This window comes from Vicia villosa, linkage group LG5, assembly GCF_029867415.1.
Source record: "Vicia villosa cultivar HV-30 ecotype Madison, WI linkage group LG5, Vvil1.0, whole genome shotgun sequence".
NCBI lineage: Eukaryota > Viridiplantae > Streptophyta > Magnoliopsida > Fabales > Fabaceae > Vicia > Vicia villosa.
In genome coordinates this window covers 16,931,972-16,957,549 of record NC_081184.1, presented here as the reverse complement: position 1 = coordinate 16,957,549, position 25,578 = coordinate 16,931,972, and the positions used below count along the sequence as shown (strand labels likewise).

At 38.4% G+C, this 25,578-nt stretch overlaps 1 protein-coding gene across 1 annotated transcript; it reads right to left on the bottom strand.

The window, feature by feature from the left end:
* Nucleotides 1-23,467: 23,467 nt before the first annotated feature.
* LOC131604296 (uncharacterized) lies at nucleotides 23,468-24,952 on the bottom strand. Its single transcript, XM_058876742.1, has 3 exons — nucleotides 24,647-24,952; nucleotides 23,736-24,565; nucleotides 23,468-23,630 (listed from the first exon to the last, which is right to left on the bottom strand). The coding sequence occupies exons 1-3, from the start codon at nucleotides 24,950-24,952 to the stop codon at nucleotides 23,468-23,470; spliced, it is 1,299 nt and encodes a 432-aa protein (XP_058732725.1).
* Nucleotides 24,953-25,578: the final 626 nt, after the last annotated feature.

Below are 25,578 nucleotides of genomic sequence, written 5' to 3'. Positions count from 1 at the left end.
CACTTTTTTTTTTCTTTTTTGAAAGATATTGACTGCCTCGCTTGACGATTGATGAACCATCATTGGCTTTTGACATCTCCAACATTTCTTTGATGTGTACGGATGATCGCTTGTGATTGAACCCTTTGTCGAAAGGTGTACTGAATGATTCTCTTAAAATAGAATGCACAGCCAAATTAACTGAGAACTACCCTGCCCCAGGTTATGATCGAGGGTTTGAATCAGGACAAGAAAGAAACTTCTACTTCTTAGGCTCAAAAGGGTTGACGAGGGATTAACATCCTTATATCTCCACTGTTTAGGAATTGAAATAATGCCTGTACATCGTCAGCATAGTCCGCTCAAAAGCATACTATATGAGGCTGCGGTATCGTTTTCGTCATCCTCCCTCAAAAGGCTTACAGTTTTAGCAGGAGTTGAGTATCATAAAAACATATGTAAAGTAAAGACATAACTTTAAAATGAGTGATAACGAAATAAATTATTCAAGACAAACATATGCAATGCACTGATGATGATTATTAAAAATAGATAATGTCTATCATAATTCGAATGTTTACACAAACAGAATAGGAATTTGCAAACGAAAGTAAAACTAATGATTAAAAGTTTATCCTTCTAGCCATCCACATTATTAGCAGCTACATTAGGAGTCTCAGGAGGATCAAACTCGACTTCTCCAGCATCGATCATATCTTGGATTTTGTTCCTTAATGTCCAGCAGCTATTCGTATCATGACCAGGACTATCAGAGTGGTATGCACACCTCATATTGGGATTATAGCTTCGAGCAGAAGTACTAGGATTCTTAGGGGGATCCTTTAGAGTGATCAACTTTAACTTCAACAAGTGTTGTAATGCTTGAGCTAGTGACATATTGATCTTTGTGAATTGACGTCTGGGTGTAACTTGTTTGTCTTGACGACCTTGTTGAGGCGCCGGTGTGGAGCTCAGAACCGCCCCAATAGATTGATCATGGTTTATCCTTTTCTGCCCATACACAGCATTGGAATCTGCCCTCCCATTGAAATGCTTCTTTGTAGTACCTGAGGATGTCGCTATTTGAATCTTACCGCTTCGAATGCCACTCTCGACACGTTCCCCAGTCAGTATGAGGTCAGTAAAGCCAGATGAGGAGCTACCCAGTAAGTGACTATAGAACGGCCCAGTTAGCGTGCCCATGAATATGTCCACCAACTCTCTATCATTCAAAGAAGGTCGGACTCTTCCAGCTAGATCTCTCCACTTTTTTGCGTACTCTTTGAAACTTTCTTTAGGTCCCATAGACATGCTTTGTAGTTGCATGCGAGTTGGTGCGAGATCGGAATTATATTGGTATTGCTTATAGAAGGCAACAACTAAATCTTCCCAGGTATGGATGTTGGTACTTTCCAGTTGATAGTACCATTCGAGTTGAGTTCCAGATAAGCTTTCCTGAAAGAAATGGATCCAGAGCCTCTTATCAGCAGTGTGAGGTTGAATCTTCCTTACATAAGACCTCAAGTGTAGTTTAGGACAAGAGACTCCATCATACTTAGCAAAGGCGGGAGTTTTGAATTTTGGAGGAATAACGACCCCAGGCACAAGTCCAAGCTCTTCAAAATCCAGCCCAGGTACCTTCTGAATTTCCACACTTCTCAGACGCTCTTCTAACATCTTGTATTTGTCATCGGGATGTTCGCCCTCATGGTAATAGTCCTCTTCTTCTTCAGAGAGTTCGGCAGAGTCGTGGTTACTTTTTGCATCGGTTTTGATACTAGCATCATCATCTTGCTCATCCTCATCACTGTCTTCAGAGGTTTCAGCATCCCTGAGTTGCAAGATTGGTCTAAGCTTTTTCCCTCGAGTCTTCTTACCCTCTTTGGGAGCTTCAGCTTCTTCAACCTTTTTGAGAGGGCCTTTGAACCTTCTTCCCATATTGAGAACACCTTTAGGTTTCTTGGTCTTCTTTTCCTTCTTAGTCAGAAGGGATTTCAGCTCATCTTGCCCCTTGGACAAATTCAAAATCAAGGCTTGGAACTCAGTGTTTTGAGCTTGGAGATTCTTGACAGATTGCTCGAGATTCATGATGCTGAAATAAACAGCGAGGAGGTGAGAAACCTGTGGTGGAAACCTGTGATGCAATGTTATGAATGCAGATGCAACATTTTCAAGGATCTTTAGGAAATTTAGTTAGCGACTTTAGAAAATGGTTTGGTTGCGTCTTTGTTTGAAGAACTTTGATTCTTGGGTGTTCTTCTCTGGGAATCGAGCTCACCATATCCAGTGGGTCATAGCCCCTGATTCGAGATACCTCTGAATTTGAAGGTACATGGCTAAAGGAAAATAAATCCTCTTGCCCCTTGATAGGTGTTGAGCCTTTGAATTGGAAGGTATGTGGCTAGAGGAAAATAAATCCTCTTGCCCCTTGATTAGGAATTCAGTTCTTAATAGGAGTACCTGAAATTGTGCGCCCTAAATCCCTAAGATCCTTGAAAGGGTTAGTTAAATCATGTTATGCTTATGATGTCATGATGTCATGAATGTTATGCGAATGCAGTTCATTAGGCACAGCGTGAAATAGTAAGGGCAAACAAGTCCTTTAGCAAAACCTGCAAGGAAACAAAGGTTAGTAGCACACACAAACAAGTCACACAAGTGTCCTTAGTTTAGAGGCTTGCATGAAGTTCGTAGGTAAGTACCCTCCCCACTGAAGTTTAGTTGGTTCAACCTGTCCTATATAAAGATCGGGTTCTAGGGAGCTCATATCATTGACCTTTCTCGAAGGCGCTTATCTCAGTTCGGCAATCGAATCACCAACCGAGAAGGTCCTGAAAGTCCAGTCCATATGAGTGTAGCTTCGAGTATCAACCAACTTCGGTCGGAACCAAAGCCAGCTATCTCGCTACTTTCTAATAGGCCAAAGTCAAGTTCAACTAGGGTTCTAGGGGCAAATTAGTGCTTAATGACACCACGCAGCAGCCAAGTGTTTCCTCGAGTCGGATCCCAAGGAACACCAGGACAAACCAATGTGTCACACTAACGATGGCCACCATATCAACCACATCAGTATACGCTGTGCAGTCTCCTTGGTCTCATGCCATTTACCTAAGGTTCTCAGATCCGGGTTAGGATCTTTCACACAAGTAAATACCCAAAACAGCCTTTGAAATATAAAGCAGACAAATCAAACCATTAAAGTGAATCCTAAACTCTAAGGTAACCCCTCTTTTATTCGAAAGTATCCCCAGCAGAGTCGCCAGTTCTGTAATACGGTGAACTGACTTTTTATCGATCGAAATGTCGCGGTTAAGCAAGAGTCGCCACCGACTTTTATTTTATCCAATTTTAGGAAAGGCTAAAAGAACAGGAAAAGACCTTTTAAAAAGATTTTGAGTTCGGGGGGTAATTTATGCAAAGGGAAGGTGTAAGGCACCCTTTGCATCCATGGTTTTCCATGGGCTCTTAATTGCTTAGCTCACTTTGTTTCAAAATGTTTGAATTGTTTGAAAAGTAAGGTGTGAATAAAAAAGATTTTTGAAGAAGAACTTTAGCTTGTAAATAAGCGTAGTCTTTTTGAAAAGTATTTGAAAATTAGTGGGAAAAAGAGTTTGAATTTGAATTTGAAAAAGAGCAAGCAATTAGTAGCAACTACCCTAAGTTTGTAAAATTGTTCTTTTAGTCTTTCGGGCGAAAGGGTCTATCCATACCATAAGAGGGCAGGAAGTCTTTCAATTGGATGTTTAAGGGTCATCGAGATTATCGTTCGCCATAAGACTGTCCCATGCCATAAAGAGGGCAGGTAGTCTAAGGGAATGATATAATAGTCATTTAATCTTTAGGCAACAGGCGAGGATACCTTAGCAATTGGGACAATCATTTATAAGGCAACCTCGAGGGAGTTTCAATAACTTTGAAGGCAACGTTTGCTTTAGGTATCCTCGGAATCGAGGGACTTGACTATTTTATAGGCAACAATGATCAAGGCAACAAGGCAACAACATAAGGCAACAGGCAACAACATAAGGCAACAGGCAACAAGGGGGATCACCCTAAAGGTGTGTGGGTGCACAATCACGTGGTTAATTCAGATATTTATCTTGTAATTAGTTATCTACCTCTGTTAAAGGCTTGCACTCCCTAAGATTACTAACCACGCAGTTTATAATTACGGAAATTAAAGGCAGAAAATAAATTCCTACGCTATTACAATAAACACCTGCGGGAATGGGGGAAATTAAAATAAGAAGGATCAATAATTAGTTTTAAACAGTGAATGCCTTGATCCCCTCGAAATTGACCCTGAAAATTAAAATGAAAATAATAAGGGTAAGTGCATTGACTATTCGAAGCAAACCCTATTTTGGGCAAAAGGCAAAAAGTAAAATAGTGTTTAAATAAAATAAGGATTAGAAACTTAGCTCTGATGGTGCGTAGTCGGAAGATCGTGGCTAACCCTGAAAATTAAGAAGAGAAAGGTAGAAAACTTTTTTGTAGCAAATACAAGGCATTGATAATAGATAAAAAAAAAGAATTATGTAACTAAAAATAAATAAATAAAAATTAGAAAACTTAGCTTTTGGTCGGGTGAAGCGCGCGTAGTCGGAGGGTATTGGAGTAACCCAGAGACAATGATTAATTATCATGCTAAAATCAGGGTTTAAGGTATAAAATAAATCTAATTAGTCCAACCCTTAAATTGTTACCCTAAAATATTATTAGCGAAAAAAACAATTATGTTTAATATTATAAGAAAAAATCGGATTTTTGATTAAATATTAATGATTAAAATTTTACTATAAAAATTAATTTATTAAAATAAAATATAAATAAAAGAGTTACAATAATAAATAAAAAAGGAAGAGAACCTAAATAAAATTGTTTGTAATTAAAAATAAAACAATAAAAAGTATTAAAAATACTTAGCTGGGATTGGGTGATGTTAACTTTTGAAGGTGTATGGTGGATATTTTCGTCTGAGCCGTCAGATCCCCTTCTCCTGCGTATCTAGTGGTGATTGTCTGAAGACGCATTGTAAGGACGCAGGATTCGCACTCACAGGATTAGGACGTAGGTTTGTGTAAGAAATTCGTTCAAAAATATACAAGGATGCTGGGAATCGAACCCAAGTCTTCTCAGTGACCAACGCATCCCCCTAACCACCTGTGCTACCTTTTTAATTTGTAATAAACACTATTCGAGAACATTATATATAAAAAGAGTGAAATAATTATGAATTTCAAAAGAAGGGTCAAACCGGGCCCACTGTGTCACGCGTAGACCAATGAGGGAAGAGAGAGAACAGCGTTGAAGGTTGACCGGCGAGTAGGTGGAAGCCACGCGCGCAGAGAGAGAAAGAGGAACGCTGGCCAACGAATCATTGGGAGACACGCGTGGATGACCAAACCCATCCACTGTTCATCGTCCCTGCCATGGCTGCGCTGCAAATATTGTGTGGATTACCTGTGGATTTCGTTGCCGTTTTTTCCGCAGCTAATCTGTGAATTCGAAACTAACAAAAACACGCAGACTAAATTAACGTAAAAAGCATAGGTCAACTAGAAATTCCTTCCTGAATACAATGGTGATGTTCGTTTGGATTAAAAACCCCTGTAACCATGGCTACGAAGAACGCCTTCCTCATGCCCTAGCCATGGTGAAACTCGGCTTAGGCTTCGAAACCCATGATGAATGCTTCTATTCTTCTCTGAAACCTTCTCCAAACTCAAACAAACCATCAAATCACATGAAATCGCAATAGTTTATGAGATACAAATTATGTAAAATATGCATGGATATGGAGATTATGAACCTTGAATTTTAAACGTTGGAACATACCATAAAACATCTGGACTTACTCTATAATACTCCAGAAGTATAATAGGATTGGTGAGAGGCTCTGAAATTGATTGATTGAAGCACACGAAAATTGTATTTTTCTTGAGTATTATGAACTTGAAACCCTAGCTCTCTTGGTCCAATTTTTCGTCCCCCTGTGATTTCATTGAGTTGAGAATATATAGAGTAAGGAATTAGGGTTAGAGTTGGGCTTGGATCCTTGATTTTTAGTTTACTTGAGAATTTTGAAGAAAATATTATATAACTCCTTCTATTTTGGTTCAAATATCCTTCAAATCTCCTTTGCACGAATTTTACTCAATATTTGGTCCTCTTTGATTGATTAAGGTTGATTGGAAATCAAATCTTTAATTAAAATAATTTTTTCATATTTTATAATAATTTATTCAACATTTAAATGAATTTAAAATTCAAGAAAATAGGATAAATATTATAAATATAAAATAATTATTTTAAAGATCATTTTGAGGCCCATGGACAAGTTTGGAATTCATTCTTTAGGCTCATTAGTCCAAAAACACCAAATTATGCAATTGGGGTTTTGTGTTTTTCTTGAGAATCGACCAACTTCTGAGCCTCGTATCTCCTTCACTTTTTATCATATGACCATGTTCTAGGACTTTTTAGGAAGCCCAAGATGTATTCTAAATGACCCTTTTGGTTTCATCTCAATTGAGTTTTCCATTTGCAATTTACGAGCTTTGACCCAAAAGGTGTTTTTGTTGACCTTTTGGAGGACCTCTAATGTTTTGGTCCATATCTCTCAAATGAAACATTTTTAGAATTGGTATGTGAGAGACAAAATTGTAGAGAATCAAATTTCCTTCAAAATGAGCTTTGGATGGAAAATTTCTGATGAAGTATGAATATTTGGTGAATTTTCAAAGTTTGGTTGACTTTTTTAGTTCATGCCCAAAATAGTAACTCTTGACTTTTGACTCTTCTGATGTTTCCTTGCATCATTATGATCAACCCTTGATCAAATAATGATTTTAGGGTTATGGGGATGTTGCTGACCTTATGGAACCATTTTGAGCCCTTTATTCAGTGGTTTTTCTTTGAATGAACCAAACCCTAATTCAAAGCCTTTGTATAGGAGAGTGTGTTTTGGAGCTTTATGTCTTGATTTTGAGATTGCGTATGAGAAATAGTATGGGCAAATTTTGGGGTATGACAGCTGCCCCTGTTCAATTATCTTAAACCTGAGGATGTAGAGTGGTTTGTATGCCAGTCGGTATCTGAAGGTGGAAGATGATTGAACACTAGAATACCAAGAAATTTGCCCTAGCTAAAGTAGGGACTTTTGTCGGAGATGGGCTTGAAGATGCCATCCAGTTTGGATAAATACGAAATTCAGAATAAGTCGTGCGTTAGACTATATCTGAGCTCGAAGTACTGAAAAGTGTTTGTTGGAGATGGGCTTGAAGATGCCATCCAGTTTGGATAAATACGAAATTCAGAATAAGTCGTGCGTTAGACTATATATGAGCTCGAAGTATTGAAAAGTGTTTGTTGGAGATGGGCTTGAAGATGCCATCTGGATGTTGGGAGTGTGAAATGAATTAATTGTAGTGACTCTAGTGTCGTAACTCCATCGTTGTGACTTCATTGTCCTGATTGTTTCTGAATTGAATACCGGGATTAGATACGTGACTCAATCGTCGTGACTCCATTGTCGTGATTCTATTACGGTGACTCAGTTGTCATGATTCCATTATCGTGACTCAGTTGTCGTGACTCCATTATCGTGACTCAGTTGTCGTTTTTCTTTTATCGTGACTCAGTTGTCGTGATTCCTTTATCGTGACTCAGTTGCCGTGATTCCTTTATCGTGACTCAGTTGTCGTGATTCCTTTATCGTGACTCTGTTGTCGTGATTCCTTTATCGTGACTCAGTTGTCGTGATTCTTTTATCGTGACTCAGTTGTCGTGATTCTTTTATCGTGACTCAGTTGTCATGATTAAATCTTTGAATGTTGATCGTGTCAGTACCGTTCGTAGTAACTGAATTAGACCTTGGAAGATTGGAGATTTTGTTTATCTGCTTGCACCTGTATCCTGAAAAAAAGGTAAGGTTAGCCTTTATGCAATGTCATGATGCATGTATTATGTGACGAGTCTCTCAAAGTAAATGAGAAGCTTGTATGTTTATCATGTAATTTGAATGAGGTTCTCGAAATAAACGAGAATAATGTATGTTATGTATGTATTGTGAATGATGCATGAATATGATTTATGATGTCTTGATTGAGAAAATAAATCTCTGTGTCATTGCGATTTTGATGTCTGATCTTGTTTTGAAGATGTTCAGTTGGGGATTTATGATTTCTGCTTGGGGATTAGAGTCATTTGTATGAATGATACTTGATGCCCCTGACTGGGAATAAAAACCATGTTGGAAGAGAGCACGGTGTTGGGGAACCAGTAATGTTGAAGATGTAAACTCTGTTGGGGAGCCATGTCTTTGTCGGGACAAGAGCATTTGAAGATATCTTATTGATGGTTTACTCTGTGGGGATATGATCCTGTGAAATCGACTCTGTGGGGAGTCATGGGTGCCTTGGGAGTTGCCCCCAGTATCATAGTAACTTACTACTTGATTCAGGACACGCCACTCAGTATTGATCAAGATGTTGAACTGGACTTGCATAGATTTGCCCTAGTTAGCAGGAACTTTGGAAAGATTCGCCTCGCGAGGACTTTATGAGATGTTCACTATGGGCGATATGCCCCCAGTAATCATAGGCTCATGACAATGTCTCACGTTGATTGGGGAGTAGCCTTAGATATACTTGGATGCATGCCTCTGATTGTTCGAGCATCCATGAGATATTCTTGGAATTTCGACTTGATTGCACCAGATTGATTGGGCAAAACATGTCATGCCCCTTGTATACGTCAGAGACATGGCTTCTTGGAATAATAATGTCTGTCGGGATAACTTTCAGTCATTGGTTGTACCCTGTGCAAATTCTTTCTGTTGCTAACATTTGAAATTATGTAGCAGAAAATGTTTAATAATGAATTCATGAGATGCAATGCATACGTCTGTCTTGAGTTTTTGAAAAACATTAAAACAAGAGATGTAAAGGCGTGATATTTGTAAAAACATGATATTCGTAACAAAAACGTGATATCAACTTAGCATTTTGGTAACCTTAAGGAGTCGGGATACCTTTTGATGACAGTATGCTTTCGAACTAACCATGCTTCAATTAGGACTTTCAAGGGTTGTAACGTGGCTTGGTTCATGGTTTAAGAAACAAAGGATAAAGGCTCAAAATTTGATTGTACCCACCCCTCTTCGTGATGATCTTCGATCCTAAGCTCAGTTAATTCAACTTATGCATTCAGTTTCCAGGAAACTTTTGGATTTGCACTTTTGATAATGATGATGGTTCACAAGCAAAGAGAACTTTTGAGATGGCAGTCACTTCTTCCTTTTAGTGGTCACAACATTGTGTTGTTTAGGAATTTATTAACTTCTCTTCTTTCATTTTTTGATATCCCTAACTTTTGCCTGAACTGTCTCGTTTGAACTTACAGTCAGCGGGACGCCTTGATTTTCGCCTAAGTCTTCTTTTTGATTTTTGACTTAGCAGGCTTTTCTTTGTATATATGTTTTTTCACTTTTTTTTTCTTTTTTGAAAGATATTGACTGCCTCGCTTGACGATTGATGAACCATCATTGGCTTTTGACATCTCCAACATTTCTTTGATGTGTACGGATGATCGCTTGTGATTGAACCCTTTGTCGAAAGGTGTACTGAATGATTCTCTTAAAATAGAATGCACAGCCAAATTAACTGAGAACTACCCTGCCCCAGGTTATGATCGAGGGTTTGAATCAGGACAAGAAAGAAACTTCTACTTCTTAGGCTCAAAAGGGTTGACGAGGGATTAACATCCTTATATCTCCACTGTTTAGGAATTGAAATAATGCCTGTACATCGTCAGCATAGTCCGCTCAAAAGCATACTATATGAGGCTGCGGTATCGTTTTCGTCATCCTCCCTCAAAAGGCTTACAGTTTTAGCAGGAGTTGAGTATCATAAAAACATATGTAAAGTAAAGACATAACTTTAAAATGAGTGATAACGAAATAAATTATTCAAGACAAACATATGCAATGCACTGATGATGATTATTAAAAATAGATAATGTCTATCATAATTCGAATGTTTACACAAACAGAATAGGAATTTGCAAACGAAAGTAAAACTAATGATTAAAAGTTTATCCTTCTAGCCATCCACATTATTAGCAGCTACATTAGGAGTCTCAGGAGGATCAAACTCGACTTCTCCAGCATCGATCATATCTTGGATTTTGTTCCTTAATGTCCAGCAGCTATTCGTATCATGACCAGGACTATCAGAGTGGTATGCACACCTCATATTGGGATTATAGCTTCGAGCAGAAGTACTAGGATTCTTAGGGGGATCCTTTAGAGTGATCAACTTTAACTTCAACAAGTGTTGTAATGCTTGAGCTAGTGACATATTGATCTTTGTGAATTGACGTCTGGGTGTAACTTGTTTGTCTTGACGACCTTGTTGAGGCGCCGGTGTGGAGCTCAGAACCGCCCCAATAGATTGATCATGGTTTATCCTTTTCTGCCCATACACAGCATTGGAATCTGCCCTCCCATTGAAATGCTTCTTTGTAGTACCTGAGGATGTCGCTATTTGAATCTTACCGCTTCGAATGCCACTCTCGACACGTTCCCCAGTCAGTATGAGGTCAGTAAAGCCAGATGAGGAGCTACCCAGTAAGTGACTATAGAACGGCCCAGTTAGCGTGCCCATGAATATGTCCACCAACTCTCTATCATTCAAAGAAGGTCGGACTCTTCCAGCTAGATCTCTCCACTTTTTTGCGTACTCTTTGAAACTTTCTTTAGGTCCCATAGACATGCTTTGTAGTTGCATGCGAGTTGGTGCGAGATCGGAATTATATTGGTATTGCTTATAGAAGGCAACAACTAAATCTTCCCAGGTATGGATGTTGGTACTTTCCAGTTGATAGTACCATTCGAGTTGAGTTCCAGATAAGCTTTCCTGAAAGAAATGGATCCAGAGCCTCTTATCAGCAGTGTGAGGTTGAATCTTCCTTACATAAGACCTCAAGTGTAGTTTAGGACAAGAGACTCCATCATACTTAGCAAAGGCGGGAGTTTTGAATTTTGGAGGAATAACGACCCCAGGCACAAGTCCAAGCTCTTCAAAATCCAGCCCAGGTACCTTCTGAATTTCCACACTTCTCAGACGCTCTTCTAACATCTTGTATTTGTCATCGGGATGTTCGCCCTCATGGTAATAGTCCTCTTCTTCTTCAGAGAGTTCGGCAGAGTCGTGGTTACTTTTTGCATCGGTTTTGATACTAGCATCATCATCTTGCTCATCCTCATCACTGTCTTCAGAGGTTTCAGCATCCCTGAGTTGCAAGATTGGTCTAAGCTTTTTCCCTCGAGTCTTCTTACCCTCTTTGGGAGCTTCAGCTTCTTCAACCTTTTTGAGAGGGCCTTTGAACCTTCTTCCCATATTGAGAACACCTTTAGGTTTCTTGGTCTTCTTTTCCTTCTTAGTCAGAAGGGATTTCAGCTCATCTTGCCCCTTGGACAAATTCAAAATCAAGGCTTGGAACTCAGTGTTTTGAGCTTGGAGATTCTTGACAGATTGCTCGAGATTCATGATGCTGAAATAAACAGCGAGGAGGTGAGAAACCTGTGGTGGAAACCTGTGATGCAATGTTATGAATGCAGATGCAACATTTTCAAGGATCTTTAGGAAATTTAGTTAGCGACTTTAGAAAATGGTTTGGTTGCGTCTTTGTTTGAAGAACTTTGATTCTTGGGTGTTCTTCTCTGGGAATCGAGCTCACCATATCCAGTGGGTCATAGCCCCTGATTCGAGATACCTCTGAATTTGAAGGTACATGGCTAAAGGAAAATAAATCCTCTTGCCCCTTGATAGGTGTTGAGCCTTTGAATTGGAAGGTATGTGGCTAGAGGAAAATAAATCCTCTTGCCCCTTGATTAGGAATTCAGTTCTTAATAGGAGTACCTGAAATTGTGCGCCCTAAATCCCTAAGATCCTTGAAAGGGTTAGTTAAATCATGTTATGCTTATGATGTCATGATGTCATGAATGTTATGCGAATGCAGTTCATTAGGCACAGCGTGAAATAGTAAGGGCAAACAAGTCCTTTAGCAAAACCTGCAAGGAAACAAAGGTTAGTAGCACACACAAACAAGTCACACAAGTGTCCTTAGTTTAGAGGCTTGCATGAAGTTCGTAGGTAAGTACCCTCCCCACTGAAGTTTAGTTGGTTCAACCTGTCCTATATAAAGATCGGGTTCTAGGGAGCTCATATCATTGACCTTTCTCGAAGGCGCTTATCTCAGTTCGGCAATCGAATCACCAACCGAGAAGGTCCTGAAAGTCCAGTCCATATGAGTGTAGCTTCGAGTATCAACCAACTTCGGTCGGAACCAAAGCCAGCTATCTCGCTACTTTCTAATAGGCCAAAGTCAAGTTCAACTAGGGTTCTAGGGGCAAATTAGTGCTTAATGACACCACGCAGCAGCCAAGTGTTTCCTCGAGTCGGATCCCAAGGAACACCAGGACAAACCAATGTGTCACACTAACGATGGCCACCATATCAACCACATCAGTATACGCTGTGCAGTCTCCTTGGTCTCATGCCATTTACCTAAGGTTCTCAGATCCGGGTTAGGATCTTTCACACAAGTAAATACCCAAAACAGCCTTTGAAATATAAAGCAGACAAATCAAACCATTAAAGTGAATCCTAAACTCTAAGGTAACCCCTCTTTTATTCGAAAGTATCCCCAGCAGAGTCGCCAGTTCTGTAATACGGTGAACTGACTTTTTATCGATCGAAATGTCGCGGTTAAGCAAGAGTCGCCACCGACTTTTATTTTATCCAATTTTAGGAAAGGCTAAAAGAACAGGAAAAGACCTTTTAAAAAGATTTTGAGTTCGGGGGGTAATTTATGCAAAGGGAAGGTGTAAGGCACCCTTTGCATCCATGGTTTTCCATGGGCTCTTAATTGCTTAGCTCACTTTGTTTCAAAATGTTTGAATTGTTTGAAAAGTAAGGTGTGAATAAAAAAGATTTTTGAAGAAGAACTTTAGCTTGTAAATAAGCGTAGTCTTTTTGAAAAGTATTTGAAAATTAGTGGGAAAAAGAGTTTGAATTTGAATTTGAAAAAGAGCAAGCAATTAGTAGCAACTACCCTAAGTTTGTAAAATTGTTCTTTTAGTCTTTCGGGCGAAAGGGTCTATCCATACCATAAGAGGGCAGGAAGTCTTTCAATTGGATGTTTAAGGGTCATCGAGATTATCGTTCGCCATAAGACTGTCCCATGCCATAAAGAGGGCAGGTAGTCTAAGGGAATGATATAATAGTCATTTAATCTTTAGGCAACAGGCGAGGATACCTTAGCAATTGGGACAATCATTTATAAGGCAACCTCGAGGGAGTTTCAATAACTTTGAAGGCAACGTTTGCTTTAGGTATCCTCGGAATCGAGGGACTTGACTATTTTATAGGCAACAATGATCAAGGCAACAAGGCAACAACATAAGGCAACAGGCAACAACATAAGGCAACAGGCAACAAGGGGATCACCCTAAAGGTGTGTGGGTGCACAATCACGTGGTTAATTCAGATATTTATCTTGTAATTAGTTATCTACCTCTGTTAAAGGCTTGCACTCCCTAAGATTACTAACCACGCAGTTTATAATTACGGAAATTAAAGGCAGAAAATAAATTCCTACGCTATTACAATAAACACCTGCGGGAATGGGGGAAATTAAAATAAGAAGGATCAATAATTAGTTTTAAACAGTGAATGCCTTGATCCCCTCGAAATTGACCCTGAAAATTAAAATGAAAATAATAAGGGTAAGTGCATTGACTATTCGAAGCAAACATTATTTTGGGCAAAAGGCAAAAAGTAAAATAGTGTTTAAATAAAATAAGGATTAGAAACTTAGCTCTGATGGTGCGTAGTCGGAAGATCGTGGCTAACCCTGAAAATTAAGAAGAGAAAGGTAGAAAACTTTTTTGTAGCAAATACAAGGCATTGATAATAGATAAAAAAAAGAATTATGTAACTAAAAATAAATAAATAAAAATTAGAAAACTTAGCTTTTGGTCGGGTGAAGCGCGCGTAGTCGGAGGGTATTGGAGTAACCCAGAGACAATGATTAATTATCATGCTAAAATCAGGGTTTAAGGTATAAAATAAATCTAATTAGTCCAACCCTTAAATTGTTACCCTAAAATATTATTAGCGAAAAAAACAATTATGTTTAATATTATAAGAAAAAATCGGATTTTTGATTAAATATTAATGATTAAAATTTTACTATAAAAATTAATTTATTAAAATAAAATATAAATAAAAGAGTTACAATAATAAATAAAAAAGGAAGAGAACCTAAATAAAATTGTTTGTAATTAAAAATAAAACAATAAAAAGTATTAAAAATACTTAGCTGGGATTGGGTGATGTTAACTTTTGAAGGTGTATGGTGGATATTTTCGTCTGAGCCGTCAGATCCCCTTCTCCTGCGTATCTAGTGGTGATTGTCTGAAGACGCATTGTAAGGACGCAGGATTCGCACTCACAGGATTAGGACGTAGGTTTGTGTAAGAAATTCGTTCAAAAATATACAAGGATGCTGGGAATCGAACCCAAGTCTTCTCAGTGACCAACGCATCCCCCTAACCACCTGTGCTACCTTTTTAATTTGTAATAAACACTATTCGAGAACATTATATATAAAAAGAGTGAAATAATTATGAATTTCAAAAGAAGGGTCAAACCGGGCCCACTGTGTCACGCGTAGACCAATGAGGGAAGAGAGAGAACAGCGTTGAAGGTTGACCGGCGAGTAGGTGGAAGCCACGCGCGCAGAGAGAGAAAGAGGAACGCTGGCCAACGAATCATTGGGAGACACGCGTGGATGACCAAACCCATCCACTGTTCATCGTCCCTGCCATGGCTGCGCTGCAAATATTGTGTGGATTACCTGTGGATTTCGTTGCCGTTTTTTCCGCAGCTAATCTGTGAATTCGAAACTAACAAAAACACGCAGACTAAATTAACGTAAAAAGCATAGGTCAACTAGAAATTCCTTCCTGAATACAATGGTGATGTTCGTTTGGATTAAAAACCCCTGTAACCATGGCTACGAAGAACGCCTTCCTCATGCCCTAGCCATGGTGAAACTCGGCTTAGGCTTCGAAACCCATGATGAATGCTTCTATTCTTCTCTGAAACCTTCTCCAAACTCAAACAAACCATCAAATCACATGAAATCGCAATAGTTTATGAGATACAAATTATGTAAAATATGCATGGATATGGAGATTATGAACCTTGAATTTTAAACGTTGGAACATACCATAAAACATCTGGACTTACTCTATAATACTCCAGAAGTATAATAGGATTGGTGAGAGGCTCTGAAATTGATTGATTGAAGCACACGAAAATTGTATTTTTCTTGAGTATTATGAACTTGAAACCCTAGCTCTCTTGGTCCAATTTTTCGTCCCCCTGTGATTTCATTGAGTTGAGAATATATAGAGTAAGGAATTAGGGTTAGAGTTGGGCTTGGATCCTTGATTTTTAGTTTACTTGAGAATTTTGAAGAAAATATTATATAACTCCTTCTATTTTGGTTCAAATATCCTTCAAATCTCCTTTGCACGAATTTTACTCAATATTTGGTCCTCTTTGATTGATTAAGGTTGATTGGAAATCAAATCTTTAATTAAAATAATTTTTTCATATTTTATAATAATTTATTCAACATTTAAATGAATTTAAAATTCAAGAAAATAGGATAAATATTATAAATATAAAATAATTATTTTAAAGATCATTTTGAGGCCCATGGACAAGTTTGGAATTCATTCTTTAGGCTCATTAGTCCAAAAACACCAAATTATGCAATTGGGGTTTTGTGTTTTTCTTGAGAATCGACCAACTTCTGAGCCTCGTATCTCCTTCACTTTTTATCATATGACCATGTTCTAGGACTTTTTAGGAAGCCCAAGATGTATTCTAAATGACCCTTTTGGTTTCATCTCAATTGAGTTTTCCATTTGCAATTTACGAGCTTTGACCCAAAAGGTGTTTTTGTTGACCTTTTGGAGGACCTCTAATGTTTTGGTCCATATCTCTCAAATGAAACATTTTTAGAATTGGTATGTGAGAGACAAAATTGTAGAGAATCAAATTTCCTTCAAAATGAGCTTTGGATGGAAAATTTCTGATGAAGTATGAATATTTGGTGAATTTTCAAAGTTTGGTTGACTTTTTTAGTTCATGCCCAAAATAGTAACTCTTGACTTTTGACTCTTCTGATGTTTCCTTGCATCATTATGATCAACCCTTGATCAAATAATGATTTTAGGGTTATGGGGATGTTGCTGACCTTATGGAACCATTTTGAGCCCTTTATTCAGTGGTTTTTCTTTGAATGAACCAAACCCTAATTCAAAGCCTTTGTATAGGAGAGTGTGTTTTGGAGCTTTATGTCTTGATTTTGAGATTGCGTATGAGAAATAGTATGGGCAAATTTTGGGGTATGACAGGTACCAACTGGTAGTCTGGAAAGGTGAAACACCGGTAGACGGGATCATAGAACTGAACCAGAGTTTTGAGAAGTCCTTCATCAACATGAGTATTCAGGATAGGCAAAAGCTTTCCATAACTTTTCCTAAAATTAGAAGGATCTTGTACAAAAGATGCTAACTCTATCAGTCTTTCTACATCAGGCGCTTTGAAACCGTACTTTTTGGTATACCTTTTTTCCATAACTTAATCCTATAATGTTTGCAAAGAAAATTCTCTAAATTTTTTTTGGAAAAATCATGTTTTTTTTTTTTGGAAAAAGATGGGTTTTCTAATGAATGTATGCATGCGTGGATGCATGGATGCCACATATTCAAACATGGTAAAGCAAACATGGTAGTTCAAACATGGTAACACTAACATGGTACACAAACATGGTAACACAAACATGGTAACGCAAACATGGTAACGCATAGGTTCAAAGGTCCAAAGTCACGAGCATGAGGTCAGAGAACCAAAAATGGGATAGTTCTAGTTAATCACCTGCACAACATGTTCTACTGATACGTCAGAGTCTACATTTTTCTTTCGGATATTACCGGCTTTCCACAATTAAACTCATGAGCCAGCAATATTCTCAAGAAAAACTTGTCTGAGTGTGGTTCTCCGCATGACAACTAATCTAAGTCTTCACCTGAATAGTTTCTGCACCACAACCTAATAAGGCCAGGATGGGTTGGGGTTCTACGGCCAACTCAGCTTCTACAGTTCAATGAAAGTAATAATGTCTTCGCTACGAAACATGCTAAACATATATTACCAACAAGGAACCTCCACTGAGCGGAAGGATTCTCACGTGCGCCTGCACATGACTATACCCTCCACCTAATTTCTTATGTGTACTTAATCCGGGTTAGGATTTGTCCATAATGTATCACTTGTAACAGAACCACACATGTAATAGAACCAGAACCACACATATAACAAAAAATGAAATAAAAAATAAAGCAAATAGAATTAACCCTTCCTTTGGAAACAATAAAAAGATGGTCCCCAGTGAAGTCGCCATTTTTCTGTCGCGGGCGAAAAATCGTTCCGTTCCTCTTTTTTGTGGGATGAGACACCTGATGCCTTCTTTGGGCTCGAGTGCTCAAAAAATGATTTTTCTTTTGTAACGACCAAACTTTTTATTATTTCCAAAAGAGGAAAAGGAAAAAAGCTGCAATAACCTAAAAGTGGGGGGAGAGATCTTGGGTAAGAGGGTTGGTTATACGAAGGGAAGGTATTAGCACCCAACGTATCTATAGTACTCTATAGGTTTCTTTGCTTTGTTTTTCATTCCATGTTATTGAGAGGTTCTTGTGAAATAGGTGGGACCTAAGGTGTTTGTTTGATTATGCTCGCAAAGATCATCGCGATCCTCTGCATACATATCCCTTAGAGGGAATCAGAGCATCTGTAGCTCGGGGTCTACGGGTGCTAAAGTTTGAACGGTTTTTTGTGTTTTGTTTTGCTCGCCAAGGATCGACCTTGTGCCTACGTATTCTCAAAGGGATGTTGAGAAAGTCAGAGCAATCGTAGTTCCCACTTATGCTAGTGGAAGCAAAGGAAAATAGACAAATGTCGTCTAAATGCTAGATGTATCTAATCTATATCATCACATACATCTGTTTGATTTTTGTTTGAAAATCTTTTCATTATAAGCCCTGGGCTGTGCCACTTATGGCGCTTAGAATGATAAAGATGTTTTTGTTTGTTTAACCAGCCTTGTGGCAAAAACTTTCAATGAAGTCAGCCTTGTGACAAAAAGTTTTGATTAATCAGCCAGCCTCGTGGCAAAAGTTTCAATGAAGTCAGCCTTGTGACAAAAACTTTGATTAATCAGCCAGTATGGTGGCAAAACGGTTTGATTGATTAGCCAGCCTTGTGGCAAAAAGAAGTTTGATTGATTAGCCAGACTTGTGGCAAAAAAGTTTGATTGATTGATTGTTTGTGATGATATAGAAGAGATACTCCTATCATAGAGATGAAAAATGTCTAATCTCCTAGGGTATTTGATTTGGATATTGGGGATGCTTATAAGAAGCCCGTGGGTCCTTGTACGAAGCCCAAGAGGAGGCTATCCGAGGGTCCTTGCATTGTAAGCCCAAGAGGAGGCTATGGGAGGGACAATCCAGGGTCCTTGCATTGTAAGCCCAAGAGGAGGCTATGGGAGGGACACTCGTTTGTACAAAGCCCAAGGGGAGGCATGGTGTAGTTGGTTTGAGCTCTTAGAGCGATTTCACCGGGAAACCATACTCTATGTCCTAACCTAAACTAGGGAGATTCTTTGCACGAAGCCCAATAGGAGGCTATGGGGAACCTAGTGTTGTACTAAGTTGAACAAGCACACATATCACACATATGAACAAACATGAACAAGTATGAACAGGTACATGAACAAATATGAACAGTTATATATAAGCACATATATATGACAAGGTGTGTGTATATAATGGAGTTTATGAAGGAAATATACCTGTAAGCATGATCCATTTGTATACACAGGACTCGGGACTCATACTCGAGGAGAGGTCCACTTGAATTTATTCAAAGCTATGTAAACAGGTATTTACAAAGGGGCTTGGGACTTATACCTACATGGAGGCCCATGGTATTTTTGGGAAGATTTAAAGAAAACCTTCATTTTTGGTTTGCATTTCAAAGTTAAAAAACAAATTGATCGAGGTATGTACAAAAGTGTGTGTACAATGAAATACCTAATTTCATGTACAGGAATGGGTATGTACAAAAGGGCTTGGGACTTATACCTACATGGAGGCCCATGGTATTTTTGGAAAGTTTTGTTTCTTTGAAGTTTTATTGTTTTGGAAATGATTTGAAAATTGTTTGAAAAGATTTTATTTTGAAGAATGTTTTATTGTTTTGAAAAAAAAAACTGTACAAAAGGAAAAGAAATGGGACTTACACTCTCTAATATTCGAGAGGCCCCACTTCGTTTTGAAAATTAATTGATCAATCAAAAAGATTTAATCAATGGTTTCTTTTGAAAATCAAAAAGAAATGGTTCATCGTTTTGAAAAAGAATCGCGATCGCTCGTCTTAAAACGATTTGAATTTGACAAAAGTCAACTTAATTAAGTTAAAACAAGTTTTAATACTCAATTAAGACCTAAGTGATTAGGGTTTGATCACAAAAAGTATTTACAAGTGATTAAGTTTGAAAATTAGATAAAAAACAATATTTAAAGTATTTAAAAATACTTAAAAATGTATCATTTTAAACCTAATTAAAAACATATTAAATAAATCTTTTTTTGTGATTTTTTTTGATATTGTCAAAATATGTATATTAAATAAGAGGTGTGTAAAAAATGAATGAAAAATGAATTGATTTGATTGGTTAAATTAAATGATGAAGTTTGTTAAAAAAAGAAAGAAAAATAGTGTCAAAAAATTGGTTTTGGTCCTACCAGGGTTTGAACCCACGCACCCACGCTTGCTGACCAAAACATGGACCAACTGAGCCACGCTTGTGGCTTGTTAAACACACGCGTTTTGTAAAATATATTTTAAATCAAGAATTTGAATTTCCCAAACCAAATCAGGCGCCAAGAACACAACCCTAACTGATTTTTGAATTTCTTCAAATCTGTGTTGTTTTGATCGATCAAAGGGTCTATCTCACTCGGTTTTGGACGAGGAACATGATGATGACCTTTTTTTGCTCTAAGATGATTAATTCTCTGATGAACACGAAGAACCCTAATATGACAAATCTTTGTGAAATCGTGTATGATCATGATATGATGCAATTGATTGAGGGTTATTATTCAGTGATGGTGCAGAAACAAGATGGTAACTCAGTTTTTCATTTATGATGCATGTATGATAGAGTTTGAAGTTCATGAACACTTACCTCAAAAACGGCCAAGCTGGAGATTGAATTTTGCAAAGGAGGTGTTACAGATGTTGTTGCTCAATCTGGACAGCTTCAATGAACCTTATGGAAGGTGTCTGGATGCTTGGAGTGAATTGAAAACACTTGGAGCAGTTGGAGGTACTCGATCTGCAGTTAAGCCTAAGTGTGAATCGAGCTTGATGATTCTGATGTTTCTGGTTGATGATGAGTGTTTGGATAGCTCATATGTGATATATGTGAGGTGTGGGAAGTGTTAATTTGGACAGAAATGATTTGGAATGAAAATTGGCATGATAAGGCTCTTTATGTGTTCATATGGAGGTTGAAAAGTGAATCTGAGTTTTGGGGTGATTTGGGGTGTGTGAGTGGTTCAAACACATCCCATATGATGTTTATGAGTTGCTAGAACCATCACTTTGGCCATAACTTCAAGGGTTTGGAGGTTGAGTTTTGTACCTCTTAGAAACTTAAGAAACTTGCATTCTAAGAAAGAAAGAGAAAGCCTATAATTTGTGAGACTTTGGTGTGATTTTGAATGGAGTTTGGACCTCTATTTATAGGCCAAAGAGTCTGAACTCAGAGCTTTGCAACTTGCTTCAAGGTTTGATGATTTGGCTTAAAGGATAGAAAGGAATCTTTCACATTTAATGCATATGGTTAAAAGTAACTAAACCATGGTTATTTCTCTAAGCTTCTTATCTCTTTCCATTCTGATCTCAAACCAGAAATATCTTTCAATTATTGCCTCTATGTGTCATCAATTGGATCATTTGGTAGAATAGTGCATAACTTAGTGAAAATGGCATGAAATTCTAAGTGAAAAGCTCACTAATGTCAAAATTCAAAACCATGGCTACACTCCATATTTTTTCATGCTCTTGGACATTTTGGAAAGCTCATATTACACACTTCAAAACCCTAGTTGAAAGTTTCTTCAAGATCTTTAAGGAAGTGGGTGAAAAAGATCCATGAACTTTGAAGAAAATGAGGTTTTAAGTGAAGTTTTCAAAAAGTACCAACTTTGAAGCTCCATTTCTCTTAAATGGTTGATCTTTTGAAAAAAAATTATATGTGTCAAAGTTGTTCATTGGATCAAAATCTACAACTTTCATGTTGGAAGTTTTTTTCAGTTTGTAGGTGAAATTTTGAGAAATTCCCTTCCAAAGTTTGGAAAAAACCATGCAAAACACTTAGAAATTTTTCTAAGTATGAAAAGTCAAACTTTTGACTTTTTGATTCTTGATTGATTTTCTTGATTTTTCTTGATCAAATGACTTCATATATCATATATTGATGATTCAAAACTTCAAAAGTCATGGTTGACCAAAATTCCCCAAAAGTCAATGGTGATCTTGTACAGTTGACTTTTTCAGACGAATCGCGTTTCTGGAGATTTCAAATGAAACAGGCTATCCTCACCATATGAATGGTATGAATGGATCACATTGAAGCATTAGAGGATATTGAGCCATGGTTTGAGTTGTGGCACCATGTCCTGATTAAAAAGTCAGTTGTTCAGTGAATTAGGTCAAAAACCCTAATTGTCGACCAGATGAAATTGATGACTGTAGGTCTTGAATTGAGATGTAATTTCCATTGGATTTTGTCATAGGGATTATTTGAGGATTATTGAAACTTTTGATTGACTTCCTGGGGATTTTTAGGGTTTCCCAAATGTGATCCCTGATTTCAGTCCCTGATAGTTCAAAACCCTAATTCTGATGATTTGAAATTTCACTATTGATCAATCCTTGTGTAGGAGATGTCTTGAGTCAATAGATTAGGTCAAAATGATGCACTTGGGGTCTTGAGGTCATGTCCCAAGTCATTAGGTCAAACCCTGAGCAAAAGTCAGGAGTATGCTAACTTCAGTCAAAACCCTAATCTGGTTGATTCAAAGCTGTTGAGCTTGTTGAAATGAATCTCTGAGGACCAAATGTTGATTGTTGATGAAGATGATTCATTTGAGATGAAGGGAGAACAAAACCCTAGTTGATTTGTTACTTGTACTGACGAGTGATTTCTTGTTTAAATCCTGCTGAGTCACAAGTAGCAAACACAAACTATGCAATTTGTTAGAGATGCAAATGATGCATATGCAATGATATGAGGTGGTATCTTAGGTCAAAAATTGGGGTATGACAGGGTCCGCAACAACCTGAGCAACTGTGTCCATCCTGCTTCTAAGTTCTTCTTGGCGATCAACCATGTTTTGCATGACTTCCATGAACTGAGCCATCTGAGCAGTAACCTGAGTTCTCATCTAGATAAGATCGTCCCTTAACTGATCCATATGCAGTGAGTGATTAGCCCTTGTGTAGTAGCGATGTGTAGGCGGAGGTGCAATTGCTGAAAGAGAAAACCTGATCAGTCAGATAAGAACACCATCTGATGTACCTGTTTGTGCATGATGTGCATGAGGTGCATGTGTGCATATGATGTGAGGTGCCATTTTCAGAGTATCCAAAATATTTAATATTAATCAAGAATGTTTAACAATGTGACAAAAAGATAAGCATCAAGAGGAAACAAAAGACTCAAATTTCATTAATAATCTCCTTTTGAGTTTGGGCATACCCATACATTGACAAGATAGTTCGAACAACAGAAAAGATAAAGGACCCCATCCAACAAGCCTGGTGGTGGTCATGAAATACAAGCTCAAACACTAATCCATCTGGGTGTAAAACAAAGGTCCTCCTTGTCTGAAGTGCTCGTCGCTCCACTTCTTAGTTTCATCAAACATTTTCTTGGTCACTTCTTGATCTCTTCCTTTGACAAAACTTTGAATCACCACATCTTTGCGAAACAACTGCCCATCTAACATATCACAGTGGGCCACCAAGCTCTCACATCCTTTGCAATCAGGGAGGGTATTCTTTTCAGATGTACTTTCCATTTCTGCTATCTGGTTTCTGAGCTTTGCATTCTCTTCTGTTAGTCGAGCGGAACAGAGATGACTACCTTTAAGTTGCGTCTCCACGGCTATCCTTTGAGTAATTTCCTCTTCAAGCTTCTTCTCGATTGCTACCCTCTGAGTGGTTTCCTCTTCAAGCTTCTTTTTCAAACTCTTTACTTCGGCCCTGGCCTATTTCTCTACTCTGAGCTTGTGAGCCCTTAAATCTTCTCTGTATTCTCGCTTGAGCTTTTCTTCTGCTTTCTTCACCGCTTCTTCTATAACCCTTTGATGGTCCTCAATACGAACAGTGGTAGCTCTTTCACCCTTTTCAGTTCTAGCCCTTTTTTGAACTCTGGAAGATCCTCCTTTCAGCATTTTAACCTCATGTGCTAATTCAGCCCTTTTCTGATCCACCAAGAAATACTTTATTTTAGCGTCTTCCCCTTTTTCTCGCAACCTGATATTCTCCACATGTACTTGGTTGTATTCCTCAGCTGGTACAGTGGCAGTTAAAATCTCAGGTGGTTGTTCATAGAGAGGGCTAACCTTCGGGAAAGGCAACAGGCGCTCCTTAACCCTCTCTTCAACCCATTCAGTATAAGCTTTCTTGGCAATAGCATTCTTTCCCCCCAAGGTAGTTCGGTCTTCTGTATGAATTTTGTTCCACGCACTCCTTACTTTCTCCAAACCTTCTGGATCGGTTCCTTTTTCAAAGCAAACGGACTCAAATATCTCTTTATCCAAAGGCTTGTCCTTCAGTACAAAACCTAACTGGCGCAGTGCTAGCTTCGGATTATAGTTGATAACTCCTTTTGTCCCTATGAGAGGAACATTGCCAAAACTGCCACATCTGGTTATAACTTGCTCGATGTCTGTTCGGAGGTGATACCAAACAATATCATTTGTAGTAAGTCCCATAATCCTTTGGGGCCACTTCTGTGAATCTCTTGTAGTGACAAATGCTCCGCTTTTAGGCAAATGTGAAGAAAACCATTCGTACAGTATTGGCAAACAACCCCCAACTGATCCTTTTTTCCCATACCTAGAATGGATGGCATAATAAGTGTCGGCCAACAGAGTGGGTACATGATTTTGATCCATGAAGAGACAAATGGCAGTGAGATCAACAAAATTTGGAATATTCGGGAACATCACTAATCCATAGATCATGACGGCCAGGAGAGCATTGAATTCTTTCCACTTTTCCTTATCAGCAAGGGTTTCAGCTTCCCTCATCATAAATTTCACATAGAATCCATGGGTCCCACCATTAGGCTTCCAGTTATCCTTAACGTCCTTCATGCTCAAATAAAGAGCATCAGCAATGCGATCCATTTTGGGCTTCTCAGGTGCACACACAAAAGGAACCTTATGTTGAACTTTGATTTGAAGAATATGTGCATACTCTTCGAGGGTAGGGGCTAGTTGGTAATCTTGAAAGGTAAAGCAGCGTAGCTCAGAATCATAAAACTGAAGAAGAGTGTAGAGACCCCACTCATCAATACGAGTAGTTAACATAAGCAGAATGTGGCCATAAGTCTTTCTGAATTCATCCAAATTTTGCCCAGTAACTCGGGTGCTCAATCGAACCAAAGGTGTTATATCCTCACGGTAGAAACTGCAAGAGAAGGTATGCTTCGTAGTCTTTTTGTTGACGGTCCCACTGTTAGCCATTCTTGATGAGAGTTGTTGACTTTGGATACCCTGAAAAAATGGCATGCATATGAATATTAATCTCTTTTCTCTTTTTTTTTCTCTTTTTTTTTTAAATTAAACATGCTATGATGAGTATGATGCAATGAAAGGTCCTCCCCATATAAGAGAGGTGTATGTTGCTTCTGAACAAGATCGGATGTTGCAGGATCAAAAGTCCGGCATAGATACCACAAACCCACAAGAACCATAGTCACCAACGGAATAGAACAGTCACCAACGGTACCTGTCATGAATATCCCACCCCACTCATAGGTGAATCTAGGTCAAGGTAGGTCAAAAGGTCTCCAGCGTTAACAACTCTCCTGAAACACCATCATTGTTGCAAATACATGCCAACAACGGTATCCCATTCGAGTCTCGGCTGGTCGTGGGTCTCATGATCGCAATCAACAGAACCTGACATTCTGTTGGCGTCATGACTATCCACTTTATCCTAGGTATCCTATGTGTCAACTCTGGCCTGGGTATTGGGCCTTTTACCTCATAAAACATCCCACCCAACCTGCAAAACAAAGCAGAAAATATGTGGTCCCCACGGGGACCCATAATATAGTCCAGATGCATGATATGCAAGCGGAAAATAA

Excerpts from the sequence above, each read along its gene's own strand:
- LOC131604296 (XM_058876742.1), bottom strand. The coding sequence starts at position 24,952 with ATGGCTAACAGTGGGACCGTCAACAAAAAGACTACGAAGCATACCTTC. Across the intron at positions 24,566-24,646 it reads AAATCAAAGTTCAACATAAG|GATAACTGGAAGCCTAATGG; the intron begins GTTCCTTTTGTG and ends AAGGACGTTAAG. Across the intron at positions 23,631-23,735 it reads GTACATGTGGAGAATATCAG|AGTTCAAAAAAGGGCTAGAA; the intron begins GTTGCGAGAAAA and ends AGGATCTTCCAG.